Raw genomic sequence first — 14475 nt, 5'->3', positions numbered from 1 at the left:
TTGGGGCCCTTGGAAAAGACACACAAGAAGTCCCAAACTGTTTTTACTTCACACTGGGTGACTGGCCCAGATGGTTTCCATCCATGGCTATTTTTTTCCCATTAACCAAGCTCTAGATTCCACAAGGATTTTAGAAAAATAGCGGCCCTAGGCATCATTGGGAATATTGTGAAAAACTGTGGGATCACCCACAGCCGGATGATCAAGTACCCAAAATACTTCAGAATCACTGACTGAAACTCTATTGCTCAGCATAACATAACACAAGTCGTAACTTTCATTCCATTATTTCCTTGAAACTAGAGATAAGCACGAACAGGAAAGCCGGTGGTTCGTGGCGACGCATGAACCATCACGCTCCTCTGAAAAATGAACTGGATTGCAATTCATTTTTTGGGGAGGTTCATGCAGAGGGGGCGGAATGCCCAGCCTCCCACTGCCCCCCATGACCTCCTCACTTAGTCCTGCTTTCTCCTCCACGACCCCAATTGTCAGAGACAGCGGGCCGGGTGGGTCAGCTGCCTTTGCCTGTGCGCCCATTACTCAGCTGTTAGCCGAAGCAAAACAAAGAGCTTGGGGGGTGGGGAAGCTTTGTTTTGCTTTGACAAAACAGAATCCCCGGGATTTGTAAACTGAAGTACGAACCAGCCCTATTCGTCGTTTTTTTTTTCCTGGTTCGTGGCAGTTCGTGCTCCTCTCCACCTGTAACCAAAATGTTCCCTTCATCATTCGTGATAGCCGCCCAGAGCAGACTTCGGTCTGGATGGGTGGGGTATAAATTTAATAAATAAATAAATAAATAATAAAATAAATCATTCTCAGGGCACATGCACATCCCTTTAAGAATTGTGACCGAGATGATTTGTTGACTGGAGAGAAGCGGGACCAAACATTACGATCTGCCTTACGTTAAGCAATCTTTAATTTATTTATGACAATTTATTTCATGAGGGATCTGCTGGTGGTTCCCATGCTTTTTTGTGCTGCTTTCTTCTTCTTTTCAGCGAGCAGATACTGTACAACAACTCCGTTTTCCTTCTTCTATGAATTTTAGATCTCCTGTTGTTTCTAAATACAAGGCGTTTCTTACCAAACCGTTTTGGAACATTCCTTTACAGAGCTTTTTTTTTTTTCCTCCTCTAGGGCTCTTTGGAACTTAAGTCAATTTTTAAGACTGAAACCAGTGGAAAATATGTGATTTTGTTCTTGCTTGTGAGATGGAAATGTTCATTTATTCGCCCATGGATAATTTTATTAGTTTAATAGCCTCAGTGTTTACAACACCATCTCTATTATCTAGAGTGTTAACAGTTCGCCTCTGTTCTGATGTTCAAAAGTCACGTGTGCAAGAGGAGGATCTGACAGGGCGAGAAGGGAAAGTTATTACTAATATTTTTTTTCCTAAAAATACAAATGTAGGAGAAGGTGATACTTTTATTAGACCGCTTAAAAAAAAATCAGCACAAGCTTTCATGGAATAAAGATTACCAAGATAGCATGGCATTAAAGGGGAGAAAAATAAGAAAGACTTAATTGGCTGGAGGGAAGGCCTGCTTGAATAGCCAAGTTTTTAGCTGGTTTTTAAAAACACCCAGTTAAGTGTTTTTAAAATGTGGTTGGTCTCGCAGCAACCCTGCCATGACAAGAGGCATCAATCAGACTGGCCAAGGGAAGGCACCCTGGAAAATCTGTGGACAAGCTGTGGCAGAGGGTTCGGTGACATCACACAACTGGCCTGGCAGGAAGGACGACGAGATGCTGCCTGACCATTGTGTCGTTGTCGCCTGGCTCAACCAGTTCTACCCAAGGAGGTCCTCCTGCCAGCACCCTCCATCCAGCAAGGCAAGGAGCACCACAGACAAGGGAAGCCCAAAGGAAGCCAGTGACCTGGTCATGGGGAGACTAAGAGGAGTTTTGGGGGATCAGTAAGATGCTGGCATGTGGAAACACAGAGAGAGAGAGAGAGAGAGAGAGAGAGAGAGAGAGAGACAGCACAAGGTCTCCAGATCCTGTAAGGCAAAGGTTGTCAACCCTGGTCCGTGGCCCCATGCCGGTCCGTGGCCTGAGTCAGACCGGGCCGCAAAGACAGACCTCCTGCCCCACCAGCACGCAGTCCCCTCCCCACAGCTGCTTTGTGCACGTGCATGCGTGCCAGCGCTGGCGTGAGTGCTCCCCCACCCCTTCACGCATGCTCCCGAGTCCCCGCACGAAGGGGTGTGCAGAGACCCCTGAGCATGTGCGAAGGGGTAGGGGAGCGCTCATGTGGGTGGGCGGGTGCTTCCCCACCACTTTGCACATGCGTCTGAGAGCTTGCGCGCACATGCGAGGGGGCCCCACCTTCCTCGGAGGCTTAGCCGGTCTGCGGTCCCTAAAAGGTTGGGGGCCACTGCTGTAAGGTACTAGTTTCCCTCTATTCAGCACTCATTAGGCCTCCTCGAGAGTATTCTGTCCACTTCTGTACATCACTTTTTAAGAAGGATGCCAGCGTCTACCGGCTTTCCACCCCTCTACCTTCAAATCAGCACAGAAGTCATATTCATAATTTAGCAGAGTCACAACAGATCTCACTTGTCGGCAACGACATCCAGGTGACCTGCTACTGAATTTGCTGTTTGGGTATTGTTGTGGCCTGGACAGCCTGGGGCCAAACCTGTCCTCTCCTACCCCCTTACAGATCCCTATCTTGGGCCATTTCCTGACGTCTGCTACATATGATCCATACTCCCTAGACCAGGGTTACTCTTTCCAAATATATATATATTTAATTTGCATCCTGCTCCCACTAGTGCTGAGGCACTACTTGAGCAGTTACGTGCATGTATCATGAGAACAAAAATAAAGATTACGAACTTTGAAGGCAAAAACAATAATACTAAAAACAGATGGCACAGATGAATCCTATATAAACCCAGAGTGGGTGGAGGAAAAGGTGGGGGAAGGTGGTCCGCTAGGGTCAGTGTGGGAAGCATCCCTGAAAAGCAACATCTTTAATTGCTTCCTCGATTTAAACAGGGAGGGAGCTAGATGGCTCTGGAAGCTGGTTCCATAAATTTGGAGCCACCACGAAGAAGGCCCTGCCTCTTGTAGAGAATTTATGGGGCTTCCTTGGGGTGGCCGCCCAGAGCAGCCTCGACTGGGATGACCTTGTGGGTCAGGCGGTGACATTAAGGAAAGACACACCCAACAAATAACATGGGCCCAAACTGTGGAGGGCTTTTTGTATATTTCAAAACTTTGAACCTGGCCTGAGATGCGGTCAGTTTTACTTGCACCCAATGGCTGCCGCATTCTGGACCCACTGAAGTCTCTGGATCGTGCTCAAGGGAAGCCCCATGTAGAGAGCATTGCAGTAGTCAATCCGAGACATGACCAGGGCCAGCACGAAAGTCCTGAGAGAGTCCTCGTCTAGATAGGGGTGAAGTTGGGCAATTAGCCTAAGCTGGTTGAAAGCCGAACTGGACACGGCTGCAATCTGGGACTCCCAAGAAAGAGCCTACATGCTGGGGTTCATTGAATTGAACTACCTCTTGAATTGTTACCTGTGCCACCATCACTTCATATTCTGTCCAGTCCAAGGATGAGGGACAGAGCCTCTCTGGGGCTCTGAAATGGAGACGTTACCTGAATTTCCAAGGGGGCATCTAGTCTGACCCCCACACAGTGGTGCCTCCCTTAATGAGGATAATCCATTCCAGTGAAATCGCTGTAGAGCGAAATCTTCATTAAGCAAAATAAAAAATCCCATTGAAACACATTGAAAACCCGTTCAATGTGTTCCAATGGGCTGAAAAACTCACCGTCCAGTGAAGATCCTCCATTTTCGGTGCATGTATAGCGAGGAATCTGTCCAAAAACACAGTAGGGAGCCATTTTACACAGCGGGCGGTCATTTTGAAGCCGCTGATCAGCTGTTTTAAAAATGTCGTAATGCGAAGATTCAGTTCCTGAAGCAGGAAACCGATCGTCACAAAGCGGATTTTGCCTATTAAAACATCGTTTTGCAATCGCAAAAGCAATCACAAAACAGTTATCGTATAGCGTTTTTGTCGTTTAATGAGGCAATCGTTAAGCGAGGCACCCCTGTATTGTGCTGCAGCTGTCAGTGACAGACAGTGGAAAATGGGCAGGCACAGGGTCCATGTATGGTCCAGTATAAACCGGGGTCCTTCCCACTACGTTTGCTGTGCAGTGTTCATGTAAAAGGGAGAGATGTGCAGAGGCCTGTCCCAGTATTGTAGACATGAGTGGCTGGTGCGCAGGGAACAGGGATGGGGGAACTAAAGCAGTGGGCGGGAGCTGCCGTGAAAGCATCGTTGTGATGGGAGAGGGGGAGAGTATTTGATGGTGCATCAGGATGCATGGAAGGGATATACAGTACACCTCCGCCTGCCGTATCAAATCATAGGGACATTATAGGTAACAATTCCCAGTAAATTCCCAATGTGGACAAAGTGCCACCTGGTGTCCCACACTCCAAAGTGAAAAAAGAAGGCGAGACACACACATATAAGGAGATAAGCATTGAAAATATATTGAAAAAAAATGGAGCTGTCGGCAGAAAAGGCCAATACTGTACCATCCGAACGTTGATGAAGTGATGCAGCAAGAAACTCTGCCTGGGGATAATTCACACACCTGAAGTGGGAAAAGTTCATTAGCACCTGTAAAAAAGCCACTCTAATTAACATTCATGTTAATACAGTGGTGCCCCGCATAGCGAGGTTAATCCGTTCCGGATTAACCTTCGCTATGGGGAAACATCGTTAAGTAGAACGGGGAAACCCATTGGGCCAAGCACCCAAGTGGGCCCAAAACTCACCGTTCTCCGATGTTTCCCCATGTTCTGGCGGCCATTTTGGGTGTACCAGCGGCCATTTTTAGTGTACTGGTGGCCATTTTGAGTGTGCTGGCGGCCATTTTGGGTGTACCAGCGGCCATTTTAGAACCGCCGAACAGCTGTTCCCCCATCGCAATGCGAGCATGCCCTCACATTAGCGATGGGGAAATCCACATCGCAATGCGGATTCATCCTTAAACGGTGCGCTCGTTATGCGAGGTACCACTGTATTATTATATTAAGACAGAGGTTCTTACATTCTTATAGCACAAGCTTCAATGAAATACCTGCCTTGATAGCGAGACAGCTAGACACATACACACACATCAAGACACACCGATAAATTTTACACACTCCGTGCATTTTTAGAATTCTTCCCTTCTGTGGGTTCTCTGGAGAGCCATTCCTAAGGGATCTCTCTTCACATGGCATACACTTGTATGTATTCGCCATATAGACATGCCGATTCCTGGGTGTCCGGTATGTGCCACATTGTGACCAAAGGACTTTCCAAATGCCGTGCATTTATATCATTTCTCCTGTGTGGGTTCTTTAATGCAGGCTTCCGCTCCGACTGAAGCTCTTGCCACATTGAAAGCATTCATAGGGTTTCTCCCCCGTATGGCTCCGTTCATGTTGAGTAAGGTTATTGTTCACACTGAAGCTCTTCTCACCGTTCACACATTTTTCACACCGTTTCTCCCCTCGTGTGGGATCTTTGATGGACTCTTAGTTTGCTGCTCACACTGAACCTCTTGCCACATTGTCTGCACCTGTACGGCTTCTCCCCTGTGTGAGTTCTTTGATGGACTCTCAGTTGACTGCTCGCAGCAAATCTCTTCCCACATTCCATGCATTTATAGGGTTTCTCCCCTGTGTGAGTTCTTTGGTGGGAAGTCAGCTGATCGTTCCGACTGAAGCTCTTCCCACATTCCGGGCACGGATAGGGCTTTTCCCCTGTATGGGTTCTTTCATGCCGAGTAAACTGAATGCTCACCCTGAAGCTCTTCCCACATTCCATGCATTGATAGGGTTTATAGGGTTTCTCCCCTGTATGGACTCTTTCATGGGCATAGAGGCTTCCGCTGTGACTGAAGCTCTTCCCACACGCCATGCATTTATAGGGTTTCTCCCCTGTGTGAGTTCTCTGATGTGAAGAAAGCGTGCTGCTTTGACTGAAGCTCTTCCCGCATACCGTACACGTATGTGGTTTCTTCCCAGTGTGTGTTCTTTCATGGGACTGCAGGCTTCCACTCTGGCTGAAGCTCTTTCCACACTCCGTACACTTATACGGCTTCTCCCCTGTATGGGTTCTTTCGTGCAAAGTAAAGGTGCTGCTCACACGGAAACGCTTCCCACATTGTAGACATTTATAAGGTTTTTCTCCACGGTGAGTTCTTTTGTGAGAATGGAGGCTTCCACTCCGAACAAAGCTTTTTCCACATTCCGAGCACTGGTATGATTTCTCCGAAGCTCTTTCAGATGAATTAAGGGTCTGGTCTACACTGCAACTATCCCCACATTCCATGCCTCTTTTCTCCTGTGTTTATTTTAAATGTGAATTAAGACCAGATGCTGAAGCTCTTTCCACACTTCATGCATTTATATGGCCTTTCCCCGCCTCACCTCATGACAACTCTGCAGTTCTCCGTTTAACTCCAATTCATAGCTGGATATTCTTCCCCAAATAGGACACGTGCCCCTTATTTTTCCTTTGTGGTTTTTCCTTGCTGGTCAGGAGATCTTGATCATCAGTAGCCAGAGAAGCAAAGGATTCCCTCTGTTCAATCTGGTTTTTTTTTTACCCCGGTGATTTCTGAACTCCACTTTTCCAACTTCATGCTTTGCTGTTTTGGAGGAATATATACTTCTTATCATTCCACTGAGTACATCACTGAGAAAAAAAGAGAAACAAATACCCCATAAATATTTGATAAGATTCTGATCTGTGATCCAGTCTAAACCTTTTTCCTTTTTTTGCACATTCTGGTGAAACCTACCATTCCTTCTGAATACGGTACTGTCTCAGCCAATAACATGCACTAGCCAATTCTCCCTTACTTTCCAAAAGCAGAAATCATAGAAACATAGAATCACAGAATAAATGAGTTGGAAGAAATCTATTAGGCCATCAAGTCCAATGTAAAGGTAAAGATTCCCCTTGACATTTTTTTAGTCCAGTCGTGTCCGACTCTAGGGGGCAGTGCTCATCCCATAGAGCCAGTGGTTGTCCAAAGACAGTTTCCGCTGCCGCGTGGCCAGCATGACTAGGGAACGCCGTTTTACCTCCCCACCGTGGTGGTACCTATTTATCCACTCACATTTGCATGCTTTCGAACTGCTAGGTTGGCAAGGAGCTGGGACAAAGCAACAGGAGCTCACTCCGTCGTGTGGATTCAATCTTACGACTGCTGGCTTCTGCGGTTTAGCCCTCAGCGCCAACACATCCCTCATAAAATCCAAATCCCTGCTCAAAGCAGGATCTCTCTGCTCAGTGTCTTTCTCCTGCTGAGCTGCAGTGGGAAATAAAATATAAAATAAAATGTGGTGATCCAATCAAAGCCCAAAAGCATTAAGGGTTCATAGAAGGCTCTTTGCGGGGAAGGGGGGAGTTTTTTTCTTTCTTCCCTTAACCATGTTAAGCACAAAAAGGGCAACACTCTATGACTTTAACTAATTAATTAACTAATTACAGTAAATCTTATCAGGAGAAAAGTTGATATAAGATCAAGAAATGGAGATAAATATCCAAGGAGATAAGAGACTCAATAAAGGGACGTGGTGGCACAGAAGCCTGTGCTGCAGGGTCAGAAGACCAAGCAGTCGTAAGATCGAATCCACATGACGGAGTGAGCGCCCGTCACTTGTCCCAGCTCCCGCCAACCTAGCGGTTCGAAAGCATGCAAATGCGAGTAGATAAATAGGGACCACCTCGGTGGGAAGGTAACAGCGTTCCGTGTCTAAGTCGCACTGGCCATGTGACCACGGAAGATTGTCTTCGGACAAAACGCTGGCTCTATGGCTTGGAAATGGGGATGAGCACCGCCCCCTAGAGTCGAACACGACTGGACAAAAATTGTCAAGGGGAACCTTTACCTTTACCTTTAAGAGACTCAATGACCCATAGGATCCCTTCCAGCTCTGCAGTTCTAAGATCATCCTCATCATCATAACAGATTACCATGATTGGTAGAAAACAATGACTAGATTATTACTAGAAACGCCTGTCTTCTATTACTTTCAATCAAACAAAAAAAAACCCCACTTATATTCGGCCTTTTGAAGCTAGTATTAAATCATCTTCCTAACCGCAGGCTCCCTACTTTGCCAGCCGCCTGTGCCACCTGCATGTAACAGGATGTTCCCTGTTCTGTCCAAGGACTCTGGCGCACGGAAATCTTGAAACGGTATCACTTCCATAGATGTCAAAGAGAAATGAGAGAGGCCAGGAAGAAACAGGGCCTTCTTCGCTGTGGTGCCCTCCCGGCAGAACTTCCTTTCCACCTTTCGAGAGGAAGCTCAAGACAAGACTGTTTACAGAAACCGAAGGATATCCTCCCCCCCTTTCGGGATCTGTTATGTTTATGCCACCTGTCTTGCCCTTGTTTGGTTTAGTTTAGCTTGGTCTTTATCTTACATATAGTGGCAATTTTTAAAATCAATTTTGATTGATATTTTGTTTTTTTTGTTTTGTTACATTCTTTGTATTCTCTCTGTTTGTAAACCGGCCAGAGTATGTATGTTTGTAATTTTTTTTTACCCCTCCTTTCTCCTTCAAAAGGACCCAAGGCGACTTACACCATTGACAGACAATATTTAAAACTAAAATCAATGAGTATGCAGATATCAAAAAGAACAAATAAATAGCACTCTGGTAAACATAAGCAATACTAAAAACACAGTCAAAGTTCCTAGCATGAATCAGGTGGTATACAATACAGTGGTGCCTCGCTAGACAGTTACCCCACATGACAGTTTTTCCGCTAGACATTGGCTTTTTGCAATCGCTCTAGCAATTCGCAAAACAGTGGTTCCTAGGGGGGAATTTCGCTGGGCAATGTTTGGTCCATGCTTCGCAAACCGATTTTCACTAGATGATGATCTTGACAGCTCCCTCTGTGCTCGCAAAACAGGTGTTTTCGGGACTGAAGCTTTGCAAGACAGCAATTTAAACAGTTTGCAAAGCGGATTTCCTATGGCTGATCTTCAATAGACAACGTCGATTCTTCCCCGTTGGAATGCATTAAACAGGTTTCAATGCATTCCAATGGGGAAATGCTTTTCGCTAGACAATGATTTTGCTAAACAGCGATTTCATTGGAATGAATTATCATCGTCTAGCGAGGCACCACTGTATATGTATTTGAAATGAATGAATGAATGAATGAATGAATGAATGAATGAATGAAAGGCCAGAATACAATTCTGTTGAGCCCCTTTAACTAATGAGATCTTCTTTGTTAATTTTTCCCTCATGTTGATGAATGAGTGAGAGAAAGAGAGATTAAGACAGCTACTTTTTTTTTTCAACTCTAGGAATCTCAAAGGCAGCTTCTCTCCATCAAACGGCAGGCAGGCAGGCATCAAAAGGCACAAGACACACACATCCCACCTAGAAAAGGCATAATTTTGGTGTCTCTCATCTACCCACATCACACCTGTTTCTGCTCTACCTCTTTCCGCTGCTTCCTCCATGCATTAGCTCCTGCTCCCCCCTATTAGGAAGCCCCTTTCCTTCCTCTCCTGCAATATAGGGGGGGTGAAGGCTTCCCTGGGGACCCCCAAGAGCGCTTGCCTTACAGCCTCTCTAGGAACCGAAGCTCCATTCTTGTAACCCTTGCAAGACTGAGCTGCAGATGGGGGGCCCCTCCTTTTTGCATGCAAACCATCCATCCCCATTGATTGCACTTCAAAAGGGGTACACAGTGGGATGGAGGAAGAAAAGGAAGGGGGAAAGGTGGGGAGCAACAGCCTGGGCAAGAAATGGGGTTCCTAGTCTAGCCCAAGCTGGCCCAGATTGAGTTGGTCCCAGTCCTGGGGAGCCAGGGGGGACATGAGAGGCAGGAGGTTTCAACTAGGGTGAAGTCAGGTATGCCACTGCAGCTGCCACACAGCCAAATCTGATGGTTGGGAAGCACCAGCGAAAGCCTCCGGAATTTGTCCACTTGCTGAAGGAGAGCCAAGAGAGGGCCAGCCTGGCCTCCAGTGGGAGGGAGTTCCAAAGTCTCTGGGGGCAGCCACAGAGGAGGCCCCTCTCCCGTGTTTCCCACCAGATGCGCCTGTGAAGGTGGTGGGAGACAGGGAAAGGCCTCGCTTATTATTACGTATTTTACTACTGTTTCTAAACTGACCTTATTGTTTTTACATTTAATTATTAAATAAAACTCACAGCACGTCTTCCTGGTTTCCGGATGGACAACATTTCAGGAGACGGCACTTCTGTTCTGGCCTTTAAAAAAAAAAAAAATCCAGCCCTCTCTGTCTTCTTCTCTTTCTCATACAGTGCCTCTGCAACACTGTCAGCCCACATGATCCCTCCTTTTGCTGATAAGGCTTTTTCTCTCCCCGATCAGAGGCTTTCCTGATTGACAGCTGGCAGTGGTGGGGAGGCAACCCCACATGTGTCTCCTCCCTAGACGAGGATCCTTTCTCATCTTTTCCTTCTGCCCTTCGGAGACTTCGTATTCTTCTGCTTTCCTCATTGCAGGCCCAACTTGGACTGAGTACTGAACCGAGGTATAGAAAACTTTTAATCATTTGAAATTTCCTAATTGTCAAGATTTAAGTCATGTAATTCTTCAGTAGTTGTGACTTTTGCCTTCTGGGTATTCAACTGCAATCCTGCTTTTGCGCTTTCTTCTTTCTTTCACCAGGAGCCATTTTACGTCATTGCGTCTTTCTGCCCACAATACAGTGTCATCCATTTATCTTAAATTATTAGTGTTTCTTCCATCAATTTCCACTCTTCCTTCTTCTGAATCTTTTTTTTTTTTTTTTTGCATCATTCAGAGAGGGAGGTAAAATATACAGTGGACCCTCTACTTAAGGAATTAATCCGTATTGGAATGGTGGCTGCAAGTCGAAAAGTCTGTAAGTCGAATCTCCATTGACCTACAATGCACTGAAAACCGATTAATCCCATAACCAGTGGTTTTTATTCTATTTTTATTCCATTTTGGTTTTTTTTCTGGTGTGTAGTTGAATCTAAATTTTGCAGCCAGAGAAGTCTGTAACTCGAAAAGTCTGTAAGTCGAGCCGTCTGTAAGTCGAGGGTCCACTGTACCCTTCTTTGACACCCTTTTCTGTGGGGAAACTATTCTGTTTCTCCATGTTCTGCCCCAACGATACCTTCTTCTTCACGATATAGACTGCACAAGCATCACGACAATCAAATGTTGTGGTATGTTCATTTAAAAATAGTGCTTAAAGGGTACAATATGTCTGGCATATGTCCAGAATCACCAGAAAAGCCAATAATCCTAGCAAATGTGTACAAAGAAGCAGGAAAAGAGGGGGGATCTAACATGAGATGGACGGACTAAGGAAAAGAGAAATGGGCATCTGGTCCATTACACAATCAAAGTTCAGGAGAAGTGATACTTTTGTTGGACCTACCAAAAATCAAACATTCAGCAGGAGATGTACCTGGGCAGGCTTCAAAGGGTTGTAATAAGTTGCAGTTACTGTACTTGATGGACCATAAAGAAGAGCCCATGCCCTCTGCATGGCTGAGTGTTGGAATCTGGGGCCCTTCCTTTCTTCCTTAAGATCTAAGATGCCTCTACTGTATTAATTGTTCACAGTTTTAAATATTATCTTTTAATGGTGTTAACCACGGTTCTGTACTCTTTTCAACTGTAAATATTGGTGTGTGTTTTTTCCCCATTGTTGTAAGCCGCCTCGGGTCCTTTTCACGGAGAAAAGTGGGGTAAAAATAAGTCACTAAATAAAATAAGTAAGTTCCCTCCGACTCTAAGGGGGAAAATGGAGGTGGGAAATCCTTAAATTTGGAAAGGCAGCCCACGTGGATCTTGGAAAAGTTCTGCAGATCAGACAAGGGTCTTTTTTTGTTTTTGTTAAAAGGTGGAATTTGCTCTGGAGGAGAAGCCCTCCTTCCACCACCCTTCCCTATTCCTCCCCGCCCCAGACAATAAGCACGTAATTGTTTTGCACAACAAAATCGGGTACCACGTCGTTTGTCTTTTTTTTATTTGTCCCTTTTATTTTTATTTTCTTGCAGAGATTAACGCAGCCGGTCCTTCTTACGAACGACAGCAAATTTTGCGGGTCATCCATGCGCTCGGGACCAGATTGGAGGGGCTTGTGACCCGTCCTGCCAGGACCCTGCTTGGGCTTCATTCACATGATAAGGAAAGAGGGAACGAGATCGGCAGCCAATGAAAAGAGACGAAGAAGGGAGGGGGGAAAAGAAGCGGTGGGGAGGACTATTGAATAGACAGAACACGTCTATTCCGTGAAAGCAAGCTAAATCAAAAGAGCACCAGATCCTGGACATAATGCATGGAGGTAAACGAAGAGGGTGGGTGGGAGTCACTGGGGCTGGATTTGGGGGGGGGAGGAATATCTGGGGAGAAAGGTCTGAAACAGCAGAGGGGCTTCTGGGCAGGGGAGTTCCAGCGCCATTCTTTCAAACCCAGGAGGGAGCTAGACAACCCCCCCCCAAAAAAAAAATCCCTGCAAAGCCCAAACACAAGGTATTGCAGTGGTTGTTTCCTATTTGGGGTGGGTGGGATGTCCAAAGAGCCGATGTGGGAACGTAAGAGTTAAATGCACCGAGTTGGGATTCCTAGACTGGGGTGGTTATTGTGGGTGAGGAGCGGTGTTTCCTCCCTAGCAAATGCTCCTCCTCCACCCACCCCATTGGTTGCTTGGGGTGGAGGATGATTCCGTGCAAGCAAAGGCTGGAGGGGGAGAGTGGGGGGGGGTCACCTGTGGGGGTGGAAAGAAAGAAGGGTGGTAGGTGGAGAAGGAGCCCCAGACCCAGCTGAGTGGAAGGGAAAAAGGGCGTCCCCACACCTGCCCAGGGATTTATGCTGCTGTGATCATCATCATCTTCACCTGAGCCCTGCAGAGCTGGAAGGGGGCCCTATGGATCAAGGAGGCAGGGTGGGGGGAATCGAACTCACAACCTCTGGCTTTGCAGGCAGATGCGAAGCAATCCTTTATGTACCACGACTAGCCTTTGAATGAGAACTGAGGGCGAGCTTATATATCAGAAGGTCTTGAGTCAATCTGTCGGGTCTCCTTCTTTTGCAAATCTCCCTCCCAACACACACACACACACACACACACACACACACACACACTTGCAAATCCTACAATCATCTCCCCCCAACACACACACACACACACACACACACACACACACACACACACTTGCAAATCCTACAATCATCTCCCCCCAACACACACACACACACACACACACACACACACAGAGTCTCTGTTGGAATAATGAAACCTGCATCTGATGCCTTTAAAGAGGTTTTGGCGGTGGGAGAATTTTCTGGACCAGGGATGCTGTCAGTCAGCTCAGTAACAGCTAATTGTTCCCTCTCTGCTTCAGTTTTCTCCCCTTTTTTTGCCCCAGTTAGGGTCCAGCTAGATGTCAGTGTTCGTTATGGAGTCTGAAGACAGAGCTAAGTGTCCTGTCAGCTATGTAACCAGTCAGTTACTGTAATCAGTAATGAAGCTAGCTAATTAGTTAAGCTCACCAATGTGACAAGTTAACATGTCTATAGAATATGGTGTTTGTTTTTCCTCTGTGAAGAATTGTAAGTAAAAAAGAAACATTTCATTCTTTCTCATTACCAGAGTCTCTGCACTGAGGCAGTAAGTGCCAGTTGAAATAAACTAACAAACAAGGGGTGGTCTACTGAGGGAGGCCTGTCGCTCATTCTGCTCTGTAGGTTCTCGAATCAACCATTTTTATCCACTGCATAATTAGAGGAAAGTTTGATGTAAATAATTAAGCTACACTCTTCCCCCCAAGATTCTCTTCTCATGATGTGCTCAAAATCTAATAATTTAATTTTAATCCTTTTTTGGTTGTTTTTATTGCTTCTAGAGAGAAATGAAAAGCTTTAATAGCTCTCTTTCGCTATGTTCCAAGAGAGAAGGAGGAGAGGATCATTTTAGTCCATCAGAGGCTTTGCTGGAGAAAGGATCCAAGATGGATGAACGAGACACAGCTAGTCCTGAAAGAGGGGAAAGACTTGATGTCGTCAAGATGGAGAGCAGAAGGGGAATTTTGGAAAGAACAGTGCTGAGAACTGTGCACGAGGATGTGGTCGGCTCAGATCTGCAGCGAACGTCCTTCAGGCGTTTCTCCTACAAGGAGGCTGAAGGCCCCCGAGAAGTTTGCCGGTGGCTTCATGTTCTTTGTCGCCAGTGGCTGAGGCCAGATGAGCAAACAAAAAACCAGATCCTGGACCTGGTGATCCTGGAGCAGTTCCTGGCCATCCTTCCCCCAGAGATGTCCAGCTGGGTGAGGGAATGTGGAGCGGAGACCAGTTCCCAGGCGGTGGCCCTGGCCGAAGGCTTCCTCCTGAGCCAGGCAGAGGAGAAGAGGCAAGAAGAGGAAAAGGTGAGTTTCTTTCTTCTTGGCCTCTCTAAGA

General features: G+C 46.3%; 2 protein-coding genes across 3 annotated transcripts in view; one reads left to right on the top strand and one right to left on the bottom strand.

The window, feature by feature from the left end:
- The window catches only part of LOC110069879 (uncharacterized), a 46309-nt gene that overhangs the window by 18037 nt on the left and 13797 nt on the right, over nucleotides 1–14475 (top strand). The gene's annotated exons all lie outside the window — the stretch shown is intronic.
- Nucleotides 4255–9612, bottom strand: LOC140703964 (uncharacterized). 2 transcript variants are annotated; one of them, XM_072988203.2, is made up of 2 exons: nucleotides 9511–9612; nucleotides 4255–6731 (listed from the first exon to the last, which is right to left on the bottom strand). In XM_072988203.2, exon 2 carries the CDS (start codon nucleotides 6363–6365, stop codon nucleotides 5526–5528), a length of 840 nt encoding a protein of 279 aa, XP_072844304.1. In that variant the 5' UTR covers nucleotides 6366–6731; nucleotides 9511–9612; the 3' UTR covers nucleotides 4255–5525. The 2 variants fall into 2 exon arrangements, with proteins under 2 accessions (XP_072844304.1, XP_072844305.1); XM_072988204.2 differs by having other exon boundaries at nucleotides 9496–9543.

The sequence above is a fragment of the Pogona vitticeps genome, chromosome 2 (genome assembly GCF_051106095.1).
Source record: "Pogona vitticeps strain Pit_001003342236 chromosome 2, PviZW2.1, whole genome shotgun sequence".
Lineage (NCBI taxonomy): Eukaryota > Metazoa > Chordata > Lepidosauria > Squamata > Agamidae > Pogona > Pogona vitticeps.
The sequence above is the reverse complement of the archived record's forward strand: the minus strand, read 5'-3'. Positions and strand labels throughout refer to the sequence as shown.